Here is a 13,774-nt window from a genome sequence, read left to right on the forward strand (position 1 = left end):
AATGTTGTTCGTTAAAAATCAAGGATCTTGAAAGACATTACTCTGCAATGTCCAAATTGTATTATGTCATTGGTGGACACGATGGTGATGATACCCTGAAATATACTTTCATCACCTCATTATCAGACGAAATTCAACCAAAAGTTAATAATATGATCACCGCAACAAAAAAGCCAGTCACCTTAATTACTCTCAGAGAAATCTGGCAATTTACACTCCCCTCTATTAAGAGACTGTGTGACCAGCAAGAATTATTTAGAAGACTGTTTCAACGGGACTTGATTGTTCAAAAAGCCTGCAACAAAAGTCACCTAAAGAATGCAAGTCCTCCAACTATGTTTGCTCGAGCCACAAGAAGAAATCGAGACATCATTTCTAAAAATATTCTCATGATAAAAGCAAGAAATTCAAAAGGAAAAGGTCATATACTAAGAAGTTTAGATATTTTTGCAAAAAGAAAAATCGGGAAAAGAAATCAGATGGATGCTACATCTGCTGGAAAAAGTGGCATTATGCAAAATATTGTCCTCAAAACCATAGAAAAGGTAGCAAGAATGATCCAGCAAGTTAGTATGTTCATGTCTCTACCAGATTCATTTGAGGAAGACATAGAATCCCTATTATCAGAACAATATGATCTCATTCCAGAAAGTCTCTTTGGAATAGAAGAGGAGCATTCAGACTCTACCGATTCCTTAGAAGAATCCTCTTCAGACTATGATGCTGATACGATTCCGATCTTAATGATCAACCTCCCTACAAAAGGTGAAAAGGACATACTAGCAAATATGGTGCAATATCCTTTCTCTCCATCACCAATTCCCCAATTGTCCCAACTTGCTGCTAAGGTACCTCCAGTACCTTATGTTCCTATATAAGTGTTGCCTCCAAAGTATTCGAAACCTATCTCAGTCATAGCCTTCTTTGACACTAGAGCTCACAGAAGCATTGATGAATCCTGATGTCCTTCCATCTGAGCACTGGAAATCTCACATCCAATTTTTTAGAGCAGCAAATGGCCAAACTTTCAAGACTACCATAGTTATGAAATAAAAGATCGGGATACAGTTATTCCCTAACTGTGTGGTATGGACACACATTATTGGTTCAGACCTCCCAAATAAAGAGCTCTTGGTAGGTTTTGATATTTATCACTAAGCTCAAAGGCTTCAAATTCTTCATATAGGAATAAAGTTCAAGAGACAATTTCGTCCATAGACAGATACTTCTAATATGTTCGCCATTTCAAACACAGAACCATCATTTATGTAATACAAGGAGAAATTCCTCTCCTTCTGTACCGAGTCTCATTTACATTTCCAACATCCACTACCTTTGTGGAGAAATCCTCAGTTTTACATCAAGCTTCCTTTCAAGCTTAACGAGAATGTCAATCCTACTAAGGCCACTCATCTAGGAATGTCTCCTACAAACCTGGCTCTTGCCAGATCCGAGTGCTTGACCCTTCTACAACAAGGTCTAATTGAGCCCACGACCTCACAATGGGCCTGCCAAGCCTTTTATATAAAGAAAAGATCTGAAAAACTAGGAGGAAAAAAAAGACTTGTTATTGATTACAAGCCTTTGAATCACTTCCTGCAAGATAACAAGTTCCTTCTTTCTCGCATCTCGAACCTAAAAGTCCACATCCAGAAGGCCCAATATTATTCAAAATTTGATCTTAAAGCTGGATTTTGGCAATTGAGTATCCATCCTTCAAAAAGGTACAAAACAACCTTTTGTATTCCAAACGCCCAATACCAATGGACGATCATGCCTTTTGGACTTAAAAAGGCCCCTTCCTTATTCCAAAAAATGATGATAGAAATCTTTGAACCCATCCTCTATTCTTTCCTAATCTACATTGATGATATTCTCTTATTCTCATAAACGGCTGAAGATCATCATCAACTTCTGAAATAATTCCTTGTTATCATCCAGAAGTACAGAATAATGCTTTTAGAAAAGAAGAGTATTATTAACCAGCAAGAAATAGAATTTCTTGGAATGCATTTTAAGAACGGCCAATATACATATGGTCCACACTTGACAAAAGAGCTTGATAATTTTTCAGATGAGAATCTCTCTATAAAATAAATCCAGGAATTTCTTAGAATACTCAACTATGTTAGGGATGCCATACCACATCTATCCAATCACACATGTCATCTTTTAATTGAAAGAATGTAAGAGGATAAGATTCCTTATCTTATCCTTACTGTCTTTATGTAAAAGTGTGTAACCCTTATCTTGTTTTATTTATGCGTGTATAAGAGGATAAGATTCATTATCTTATCCTTACTGTCTTTAAGTAAAATTGTGTAACCCTTATCTTATTTTCTTTATGCGTGTATAAAAGGATAAGATTCATTATCTTATCCTCACTGTCTTTATGTAAGGCTCCTCTATAAAAAGGGGAGTCCCATGTAGTGTAAGGGCAAGTTGCCTTCTCTCCTTAATCATAAATAAAAGATTTTTTTTATGGCTTTCTAAGTCTCGATCTCTCTTCTCTTGATCCTTTGATTATGAGTCCTTAGTTTGCACGATCTGTTCTTCTATAATTCAGAAGGACTAGCTCGGCCACTTAACTTGATTGAATTATTAAGGCTAATCAATTGATTTATTAAATTTGGAACTTTGTTATGTGGAATAAGTGGTACTAAAGTTATCAAGGATTAATTAATAAATTAATTTGTCATCAGTGATATAACCAGTGATTAATTGACTTTGGACTAATATTGGTCAGTGATTGAGATGAATGGCTCTAAGACATTTGTTGGTAAATATAAGTTTTGCTAACTTGTTTTAAGTTATAATTTCAGGTAAATTTTTTATGACGTTGGTCAACCTGTCTGGTAAAACTTCGGTAGGAAATAACCCTAATTTCTTAGTGAGTTACGGTTTAAATGGAGTTTCTTATATAAAATAAATATTAATTCATATTTGTAGATTCTTAGATCCTTCGTCCTATCTGACAGCTGCATCAGACGCGTGAGCAGTGCGCATGAGGACATTATATTTGTGAGTTAAAGTCGTATAGTCAATTAGTCAATTAGTTTCTCATCATATGTCATTTACTTATGTTACTATCTTTATAGTTATTAATTTTATTATTACCCCTGTGGTTTTTATTATTATCACTATTATTATAACTAGTATTATTATTGTTATTTTATTACCAATATTGTGATTATAATTACTTTATTAATATTTTGCTATTATACCATTATAAGTTAAGATGTTAAATTAAAAAATGTTATTTACTAAGTATTATTACAATTATTGTTCTTATTATTGCTCATAAACATTCTAGGATGAGGACGACAGTAGAACGTACCACCTGATGGGTAACACTAGGACCGCGTGCGTACCGGTGTACATAAAAAATAGGTAATAAGGTATATATATAAGTGATATTCCCTGGTCGAGCACAACTCTCTAGAATTACGAGAATTAGAAATTGCTGGAGGAAAGGTCCCTGGTCGAACTTAACTCTCTAGGTGTCGGCTAAGTTAAAAATAAGTGTCGAGACTAGATTTAAGAACTATGGTCGAGCTTTGCTCTGGACGGCAGTCTTATTGGAAATACGAGAGCCTACAGGCTAGTAGATTTGCAGACTAGAATTCTGCTATTATTCTCGTCCTAATTCTTAATAAATTGAATATTTATACTAATGACAATGACGAGTGTATGAAGTGCATATTCCTTTATATGTATGTACAAATAAGTATCTATATTATCATGTATGAGTGTTTGTTAGTATAGTTTGGTTATATGATTTTAACTCATTTTCTAGACTGACAGTCTCAAATTATATTTCCCCAATAACATGTAATTTTCAGCTACTCTCTTTTTGTCAACCCTTCTTCCTTCACCGCATGGCAAAATCTGTTCTAAATTGATTTGGTATTTGAAATCTAGACACTCCACAGCTAATGTCAGATGTCTAGCAGTTAATACTAAATATGTATGTAGTAAGATAATATGAGATGTTAACATTTTTAGCATAACTGAATAGTATGCATTTAATATTTATTTATATATCAGTGATGGAATAATTATTATGGATGCAATTGTTGATAGCATGCAAGTTTGAGGTTTCAGTTGAGAGTAGGCTTGCTGCGGGCATCAATGCTTTATACCTACCCATTCCTTAGCGCCGGTCACGAGCCCATAGGTCGGGGCATATGACATTTATCTTTTGATTTAGAATTTGAGTTCTTCATGACTTGTGAATATTAGGATCAAATATTTACATGTATAAGATATTAAGTGAAGGAACAAGAGTTGAAGCTCAATATTAGTTCATTTAGTTTCTAACCCTAGGAAAGTAAGAGTCAGAGATAATTTTTGTTTTTTTAGACCTTGATAAAATTAACCATAAAACTTAATGGGTTTTAGTTATTATTTATTATCACGAGAGTAGGTATGAAATTAATCTAAGCACACCTAGTATATTAGATATTCAAGGATAATCAGTCTTCAATTAGTTAAGCATTTCAATTATCAATTTCACTACTCAACTGTAGGATTTCTAATAGATCGCATCTAAACCCGGAGCTTTCTAAATATTATTTATTTATGTTTATTTAGTTTAATAATTTTAGTTAATATTTTAATAAATTTTAATTTTTTAAATAATAGTGAGCACAACCACTTTTGGTATTTAACATCCTTCTTTGTGAGATCAATACTTTACTCACTCTATATTACTTGTTAATGATTCATACACTTGCAAAATATTACCCAACAAAGTGATTATTGCTTTAACGGAAACTGTTATTGGATTGGGTGTTATAGCTTGGGTTAGAGGTGTAGTCTTGGTTCGAGTTTAGGGTGGGCAACAAGGGTGGTTGGTTGTTTTTTTGGTAATAATATTAGAAATGGGATTATCTTGAGAGCTTTTTAGAAGAATTTCATAAGCAACCAATTGGTCTTATAACTCATGTAAAAGAACAAGTTCATATCTTAGGTTTAAAGCAATGATAGGATGAAATTCACTACGAATATTTGTATATATAATAGCATTAAATTTGGTAGTAGACATGGAACTTCCAACAACGGATGATTCATCAGCCAAAGCTTTGGCTTTTTGCAAATACTTTAAGACAGAGAGATCAAGACGCTTGAATTCTTTGAGATTAATATGAAGGTGAAGTTGTCAATTATAAGAAATTAAGCCAATAACATTGCTCAATGCATTTCAAACTTAAAGAGAATGAAGTTAATCCAACAACATAAGACAAAATTTCTTTGGAGAGAGAGAAGATAATAACTAAAAACTAATTTTATATTGTTGAATCTAGAAATTTTTGAAAATTCAAAATTTATCTTTTTTCTAATATTTATTTGCTGACAATAATTTTTTCTTTTATGTTGAATCACTTCTGAAATCAATTTATTGGTCGGTTTTTTTTTGTGTTAATTGGTATCTACAAATTTTTTTTTTTAATATTTAGTCTTATAATCTTCTATTTTTTTACTTAATTTTTGGAAATTTTTGTGCATTGTTTTTCTTTTTCTTTGAAGAAAGTAAAATAGAATATTTTTGTAAATAAAATTTCATATTAGGATATTTTTATTTTCAGAATTTTTTACAGATATTTTTTAAGATATTTAATATGTTGGTGGCATTTATGACAAAATCCCTATTAAATAAATATGTACTTAATAAAGTAGGAAAGAGACTCTTAGCTGCATGACATCCAATCTATAAAAAAATTGGATAAAGGAGAGAGTCTTAGCTGCTTGACATTCAATCTATAAAAAAATTGGATAAAGAGTCATATATCTCCTGAATTTATAGCTCAATGCCAAATAAATCTAAATTTAATAATTTTAATAAATAGGTTTATAAATTCTATTTAAAGGTTAAATATATCTAGATGTTGAAAAAATTACGAACATGTTTATCATACTCAATATTTAAATAAAATAAAATTTAAATAAATATAATAATTTTTAATATTCAATATAAAATTTAAATTTAAATTTTTAAATTTTATATATTTTACCAAAAAAAATTAAAATTAACAATCATTGTCTCTATTTCACAGTCACATTCGACTCTGCTAAATCATCATCATTAATACTGTTGCCATCAATTTCATTAGTTTTAGTCAAAATTTAGATTTATTTAACCTTTAAATAAAAATTATAGTTATTTATTAAAAAAATTGAAATTAGACTTGTTGGGTCCTAAGGGTATTTGATTCTTTTTCCAAAAAAGGTAGCATTTTAAGTTTATAAATTCAATATTCTATAAATAAATATCCAAATATCAATTTCTCTCGTTGATACCATTAGACTACCAAGAGTATAAAGGCAGGCCAGTACAGGAGATCACATGCATTTTTGTCCATCCTTACAGAAGACAGTTGATACCATCTGATTCAAGTATTAATTGAAGACAACAATAATATTGAAAGACTTGAGACTGCATAAATTGAAAAGTTTGATCAAAAAGCAAAGTTAATAAACACATCCTCACATTATTTATTTCTTTTTTTATGACAACCACATATATAGCACATTAACTTTCTAACTGAAGGCATTCAATTATATGATCTAAAATTATTCAAAGATGAACTTGCCAAGTGCTACATTTACATTATGCGAAAATTTGCATCTATCAGCTCTGTGATTTTGTATGATAATATATAACATAAAATCGACAAGTGGATAATTTATGACCCTCCTATCTCTACCATGTTTCACCATTTTCTACTTGTACAAGAGAGGACCAGATCTTGATACTGCAAACCTTGGCAATGGACTGGGGCCTGTGCTCCCTGAAGTTGACCCTTCAACAAATTTTACTTTGCGGCTTGAGCTGTAATCCAAGGGTCCAGACCGGCGAATGTTCCGGTGTTTGCTTTCGTTGCCGCGTAGGCTTCCACTATCAGTATCATAAGGGTGTTCCTGGCTATGAGATGTTCCTTTAAAGTACCCTAAATCATCAGCACCATACTGAGGTGTTGAATATCCACGAGGCTGCTTCACCACAGGGGATGCGTGCGACAGCGAAACAGCAGGTGAATGGCGAGGTGATGCATTGAGTAGTGCCAGGGCCATGGAAGGAGAATTTGAGTAATACTGGCTGTAAATTGACCGGAGAATGGTATAAGGAATATGGGCTTCAAGGGAACTTCTAGGAAGGTATGGGGAGATCTCACAAAGTTGGTCCAGAAAAATAAGCTTTGCTACAAGATGAGATCTGTAGAAGACAGTAGAAGATTGTTAACAGTTTTGGTTAGCTGATAACAAGAACTACCGACAACATTGCATCAGCAACAATGGGGGTAATTAAAAAGAAAAAGCGAGAGCAAGGAACCACTAACAAGCTAGTCACTAAAGGGTCAGAAAGCATTCTGTAAAGAAACTTCTCTAATGGCTTGTTAAGGCGGATCAATGGCATTCTCCATTCAAGAAATGAATTTTGCTCAGATATCCAAAGCAAAAAAGAAAAAATAAAATCTTCTATGAAGCCATAGTAAATATACCTGTACAGCTCATAACAATATTGGTACTTGAGAATTGGTATTGAATTCTGTCTTAGAATTCCTGATTTTACTACCATCATGATAAACTCCAAGTACATATTAATAAGATTATTATTTAAAAATGATTTATGAATAGCTCATATGTGTAGGGAATATAAAATATGTAATGCTCTTACGTAATACATCTGATAAAAGAATGCACTACAATACAAGCCACAACGTAATGTGGTCCAGATGAGGCAGGTGATCCTGATGAAGGGATCAAGAGGGAATATAACAACTAGACCGGCTCAAGAGCCTGGTACCCCCCTGAAAAACCTAAGCTTGGGTAAAGATATAAAAGCCCAAGCCCGGGCCCGGCCGATTCTAAATTTTTAATATATACACATATTCTATGCCATAACTCTATAAAGGTACCACATTTTTATTTATTAAATATTTTTGAAAAAATTACAAATTTGGTGTTTCAAATTTTCTGTTTTTTCTATTTTAGTGTCTATATTTTCTTTTGTTCAATCAAGTGTTTAAACCTACCAAAAATATTTAATATAATGTTTCTAGCCGATTTAACAGGTTAAATGTTTATATAACTTATTTTAAATAGTAAATTGACTCAAATACCCTTCTTTAAGTAATCTCATATTTCTTTTCTTTTTCTTCTTTTCTTTTCTCTATCCATTTTCAGTACTAATTTTAAAAAAATTTTGTTTGTTTATCAAGAAATTAAAACTAATAATAATATTCTTTTTCCAATAATAATTTCTTGTTCTTTTATTTCTTGCATTCAACTCAGAAATATAAAAATAAAATATTTTTACCTCAAAACAATAAGAGGAGAGAGAGCTATTAATTTTTTTTTTTAAAAGAAATAACATTTACTGAATTTTTTTAAGAAAATAAATAAATAATAAAAAAGATAAAAACTAATCAAACATCTTTGTTTTTTTTACTGTTAAAAAAAGACTTAATAAGATAAAAAAAAACAAGAAGAGAAAAAGGAAAGAAGAAATTAAAGAGAAGTAAGGATATCTAGGTCATTTCATGTGTCAATTGAGTTAAATTATTACTTTAACCTATAAAACCTACAAGAGTCATCATAATATACATAAATTAGTAGGTTCAAACACTTGATTAAACATTCGGACACTGAAATAGAAAAAATCGAAGAGTTACATTACTAAATTTGTAACTGTTCCAAGATTTTTCATATATAAAAGATTGGAAACTTTTCAGAAATACTCCAAAATCAACAAAAATTATCGTTTGTACTGTGTAACCTTTTTATTTTCAAAAATAGTATTTTTAACTTTTATTTTTCTAAAATATGGTGGTGTTATATTTCAGTTATTTTTTTGTTGTTCTTTAGTTTTTTTTTATTGTTTTACAAAAAAAAAAAAAAAACCAAAAACCAAAAAACAACCAAAACTGTATTTTTGAAAAAAAAAGTTAAAAAACTGTACTTTTGATATTCTAAACCAGTAAAAATGAAAAAGAATTAACATCTTAATTTTAATAAAAAATTAAAAAAAATGGATATTTTTGTTATTTTTAAAACTAAATTCTTCAATTTAGGCAGGCCGGACTGGCATGAGTAGAGGGCTTTTAGAACCAAGCCCAATAGGCCCAGCCCAAACCCAGCTCGGTGCAAATCCAAATTGCCCAAACGCCATGGCATATTTTTCCCCTAATATATTTCTCTGGCACCAAGTTTTAACATGTTAGAAGGTTGAACGAGACTCTAAAAGTAGCATAAAGTCACAGTTGTGCACAAATAAGAGAAGTGAGCATATAAGACATGCATAAACATGCAAGTCTCTGTGTATGCACAGGAATTTACCTATTAACTTCATTCCAGGAATCTAGCACGATTCCAGCAGCAAATTTGACAAAAAGCTGCATTGCAGATTTTATACTTGCTTCAGCTGACAAACGGCTATGCATTTCAGGATCCAGAGCCTCACCAACTTGGCCGTTAGAGAAAGCCTGCCTCTGCTGATGTTCACGTTCCATTCTAACAAATTCACTTCCTGCAATAACAGCACTCATGCACCTGCCAGCAAGATTTGATGTGCAAAGCACATGCATTAGTAATGGTTCTTTGAAACCCTTTTCTAAATCCAAAAAAACCAAATATATCGGTCAACATATCATATGAATCAGTTTATACAAGAAGCCAACAGGAATGACACCTTTATTGATGAAAAAACCAACAAAAACCAAGTTAATGTTTACAGACAAGATAAAGATCCTATAACACAGATCATAAGAACATTTGCGCACACAGAATTGAATCCAGTTTTTCAGTTCAAAATTATACAGAAAGAATCCATGAAGTGGAGCATTAGTATACGTATACTTTCTACAACCTTCAAAAATTAAACATTTCTTATTCAGAAGTTTATCCTGTCAACCCAATTCAATATATGATGGAAAAAAAAAAAAAAAAACCAACCTTGCCAAGCAGTGTATATTATTGTTGAAGCCTCCTGTGTTAACATTGAAGCCAGTGGTGTTCCAGATATTTGACGTCATGAAGCTGGCAAATAAATAAGGCAACAAGGTCCAAGAACCATCATTTGCACCCCCAACCTCTTCCATAATTGATCTCACCCACTCAGAATCATGATCCACAACAGCACCAACACTATTTGCCACGCCCCTAATCCTCCTAATTTCTCTCTTTTCAGGCATTTCTTCAGGTATATGCTTTACTACCCCAGCAAGTAGTGAATATATCAAGGGTGCACCTTCTTCAAGCACAACTCCAGCAGCTTCAGCAAGAAGCTGATCAAAAGCAAGTGCCTGTCCTGCCTCAGTACAAAATCCAATTACTGTATCTAAGTCCAAAATCTGCTTTGAAGCTGCTTCTCTTTCAATTCGATCTCCAGTATGCATACTACCAGCAACTGACTCTAACACTTCCCTGTTTGACCGTAATGATGTATCAATGCAATTTAAGAGCGCAGCAGTGTGTTCTTTCATCATTCTGTCTAGCCTGTCAACTCCATAGCCACCAAAAATACGGATAAAGGCCTGCAGTTCTCTGAGATCAGTAACTGACTCTGCAAAATATCCGCCGACAGGCCTTGTGCTTTTGAAGCATTTGTGCATTGGTGTAAACAAGATTCCAGCACCTGATATATCTTTGATAATGTTTTCTATGTACCAGTTGCAAACAACTTCAGTGGCTGATCCAGTGAGCTGCTCTGATGGTTTTTCAAACAGGTGAAGAGAAGAAACTGGTCCTGAAAAGGCCTCTGCGAGTAGCACCTCTCGAATACCATGGGTAAGGTCCATGCTTATGTGCTGCTCTGCAAGATGGACTATGCTCATGTGCCTATGAATGAGTGCCTCTAGGACAGAAGGCCGTTGAAGATCATTGTCAGTTTTTAGCACTGTAAGCAACCTTCTCCTGAAATTCCCAAGGATGCACTCTCTCATGTACTGCACATAAGCGTAAATGTTATAAATTGCAATAAATAGATCGAACACACTTGAAATTTAAATGATGTAATGTCAAAGAAGTCAACATTCTAACAAAAAGAAAAAGAAGCACGTGATCACACAAAGCAGCAGCATTAGTTTAGTCATATTAAGGCATCTAGCAGACTTTTGCAATAAACTTAACCAGAAATATGGATTAGGTCATAACAATGTGTCTTTTAATTTTGGTCTCATCAATTTTATGTAAGTTCTTGAGTTAGGAGGTAATGGCAAATGGTAAAATGAAATCTAGACCAAATGTAATTTGCCCCTTTTAATTTTCTTTTATTGCTTAAATTAGCTGAATGGGAGATGACTGAAGAAACAAGATCAATCTTCAAATACGTAATTGGAAACTAAAGCAGATAAAAGCATGGCCACATGAAACAATTAATGCAACATGAGCTACAAAATACAGGTAGCTCTCTCCTTCCCATAAACCCACCTCATCTACCCAGCAGAACTCAAATATGAGATCTCTTGGTAGAAATCCCATGCCTCTATGCTGGGTATCCTCTCAAGAATTATTTAAAAGAATAAAAAACATCAAAGCATGCCACTCCCACAAAGGTTACTGAAGGCCTATTAAGTTTGAGATATGGACACGAAATCAAAATTGCATAGAACACAAAATGATCATTTGCCTTTATCTTTACATAGTTCATATGTTTATAGCACAAAAGAATTCACTGTGACAAGCTGAATTACAGCTACTCCTTCAACTTCACACTTTTTCCTTTGTTTGAATTGTCTTTAATTAAATGATATGAAGCAATTTGTCAATTTATTCATCTATCATATGTCATATTCGTTCCTAATTTTGGTTAATGCTTACTCTATCCTGATTTTATAAATTCTAATATATTTTGTACACGATAGATGGGCTTGGGTAGAACTCATTTCCAAAAGCTAGTTCGAAGGAAGAGGGTGTCCATAGCAACCTAGTAACTTAGAGATGTAGGACAAATACAAATAAAACTACGACTTCTAATACCCTCCCTCATGCTTAGAGTGACCTGCAAATGAGCTGGGGTCTAAACCCATCATCGCAGACAAAAGTCTAGAGTTGATGACAGACGAGCTTGGTAGAACTCATTCCTAAAAGGTAGCTCAAAGGAATAGGGTGGCCAATCTACATATATACTATAGTGGCCCAATAACTTAGCGATGTGGGATAAATACAAACAAATACAACTTCTAACAGTATTTTACTTGCTATAAGGTGCAGGCATTATCAACAAATACTTGCAATTATTTCATTATATAATCTTTCATTTGTTGACTCATTGTATTATTCTTTACTTATTTTCTGAATTTTCATCAATAAGCTAATATTGGTTGAGAAACATTTTCATAGTTTTTCTTTCCAGTTTCTAAGTGCTTTCAATTCATTACTTATTAATCTTCTACATTTATACTCACCCCTTTTGTTTTCTTAAATTACTGATTCTAGTTACAATTTGTTTCTATTTATACCATTTAAATTTTTCAAATTTTAACTGCCATATAGTAGGCTGCCATTAGACATATTTAATAACCTATGGAAAGTGGATATGACCTGTTAAAATCCATTATTTCTCTTAATTGAAGAACCAGAATAGGCTTCCCCTTCACCAGATCCTAAGGATGGAAATGAGGAATCCACATTTCTATACCCATTCTGCTTTTTTAGCTGAACCAAAACTATGGTCAACTGAATTAGAAGAAATTTCAAATATACCTTTCAAGTGATTAAAATATTTTGCTGATTAAGATTTGAAGCAAGTAATGTTTGAATTGAGTGATCAACGAAGTTTCAGAAGGAATAGCTATCCTCAAAGACAAAAAAAAAAAAAAGGATGACAAGAAAAAAAAATAATAGACACTAAGTTGTTTAAACAATTATTATGGAGTCATATCAGATTCTGTTATCATATAAATATAATCAAATGGAAGAAATGTTATCATATAACCAAATGGGGGAAAAAGACAGGTATAGAGAAAGAAATAGCATGCCTCACCTCCCTCAGAACGAAAACATGGTTTAGTACACAAATTGGCTCCATGTCATTCAAAACTGAGCACAAGTTGGTCAACCTTTGCATTGCAGCTTCTAACCTGAAATTAAGAAAAAAAAGTCAAGTTCTAAGCAGTCTTGCAGTTTCTCTGAGGATAATTGGATGGATTAGAAAGGCGTTTACATTTTTATAGAACTATTATTTTCAGGATAGCTCTCATGCCCAGGAAGAGGAAAACCGAATGCTCCTTTGGGAGATTTTGTTGAAGGAATTGAAACTCTAGATGCATTATTCAAATAAAAAGCAGCTTGCTCTGGAAGAAGCTGAAATTCTCAAAATAGATAAATTAACAAAGTTTCAAAAATAGAATCAGTATATACTGTAGCATCAATCACAGATAAGAACCTGGGTCTCTAAGGCGCCAAATCCTCCTTCAGAATCAAGAATATTGATTAAGCCCTCCAATCCTCCCATTATAGATTCAATAAGAGATTCAACATATAGGACTGCATCCCGCCCAATTTTGGTAACCTGCTTGCAGTAACATAAACTTATTAAGTTCCTACCACTAAAGAAGAATTATAATTGCCAATGAGGATATGGACTACTGGTAAAATGACTTAAAGTTGAGACACTTGGAACCAAGAGGTCCCAGGTTCAATTCCAACTTATAAACTTATGTTAGATTGTTATTTGGTTGTTTGTTTAATTTGGTTGGTTATTTGTTTGCTTGATAATTGCAATTATAAATGATACATGTACCTTGTACTACTGTATTTTGACAAAAAAAAA

General features: G+C 32.8%; 1 protein-coding gene across 4 annotated transcripts in view; it reads right to left on the reverse strand.

The window, feature by feature from the left end:
* Positions 1-6,537: 6,537 nt before the first annotated feature.
* LOC8289486 (protein NAP1) overlaps positions 6,538-13,774 on the reverse strand; it is a 30,116-nt gene continuing 22,879 nt past the window's right edge. For all 4 annotated transcript variants that reach the window (XM_048372687.1, XM_048372688.1, XM_048372689.1 and 1 more), the window contains 6 exons: positions 13,388-13,513; positions 13,166-13,305; positions 12,986-13,082; positions 9,955-10,946; positions 9,340-9,552; positions 6,538-7,216 (listed from right to left, as the gene is read on the reverse strand). In XM_048372687.1, the coding sequence (XP_048228644.1) occupies positions 6,724-7,216; positions 9,340-9,552; positions 9,955-10,946; positions 12,986-13,082; positions 13,166-13,305; positions 13,388-13,513 (2,061 nt within the window). In that variant the 3' untranslated portion in view covers positions 6,538-6,723. The remainder of the gene's footprint in view (positions 7,217-9,339; positions 9,553-9,954; positions 10,947-12,985; positions 13,083-13,165; positions 13,306-13,387; positions 13,514-13,774) is intronic.

This window comes from Ricinus communis, chromosome 4 (genome assembly GCF_019578655.1).
Source record: "Ricinus communis isolate WT05 ecotype wild-type chromosome 4, ASM1957865v1, whole genome shotgun sequence".
Taxonomy (NCBI): Eukaryota; Viridiplantae; Streptophyta; class Magnoliopsida; order Malpighiales; family Euphorbiaceae; genus Ricinus; species Ricinus communis.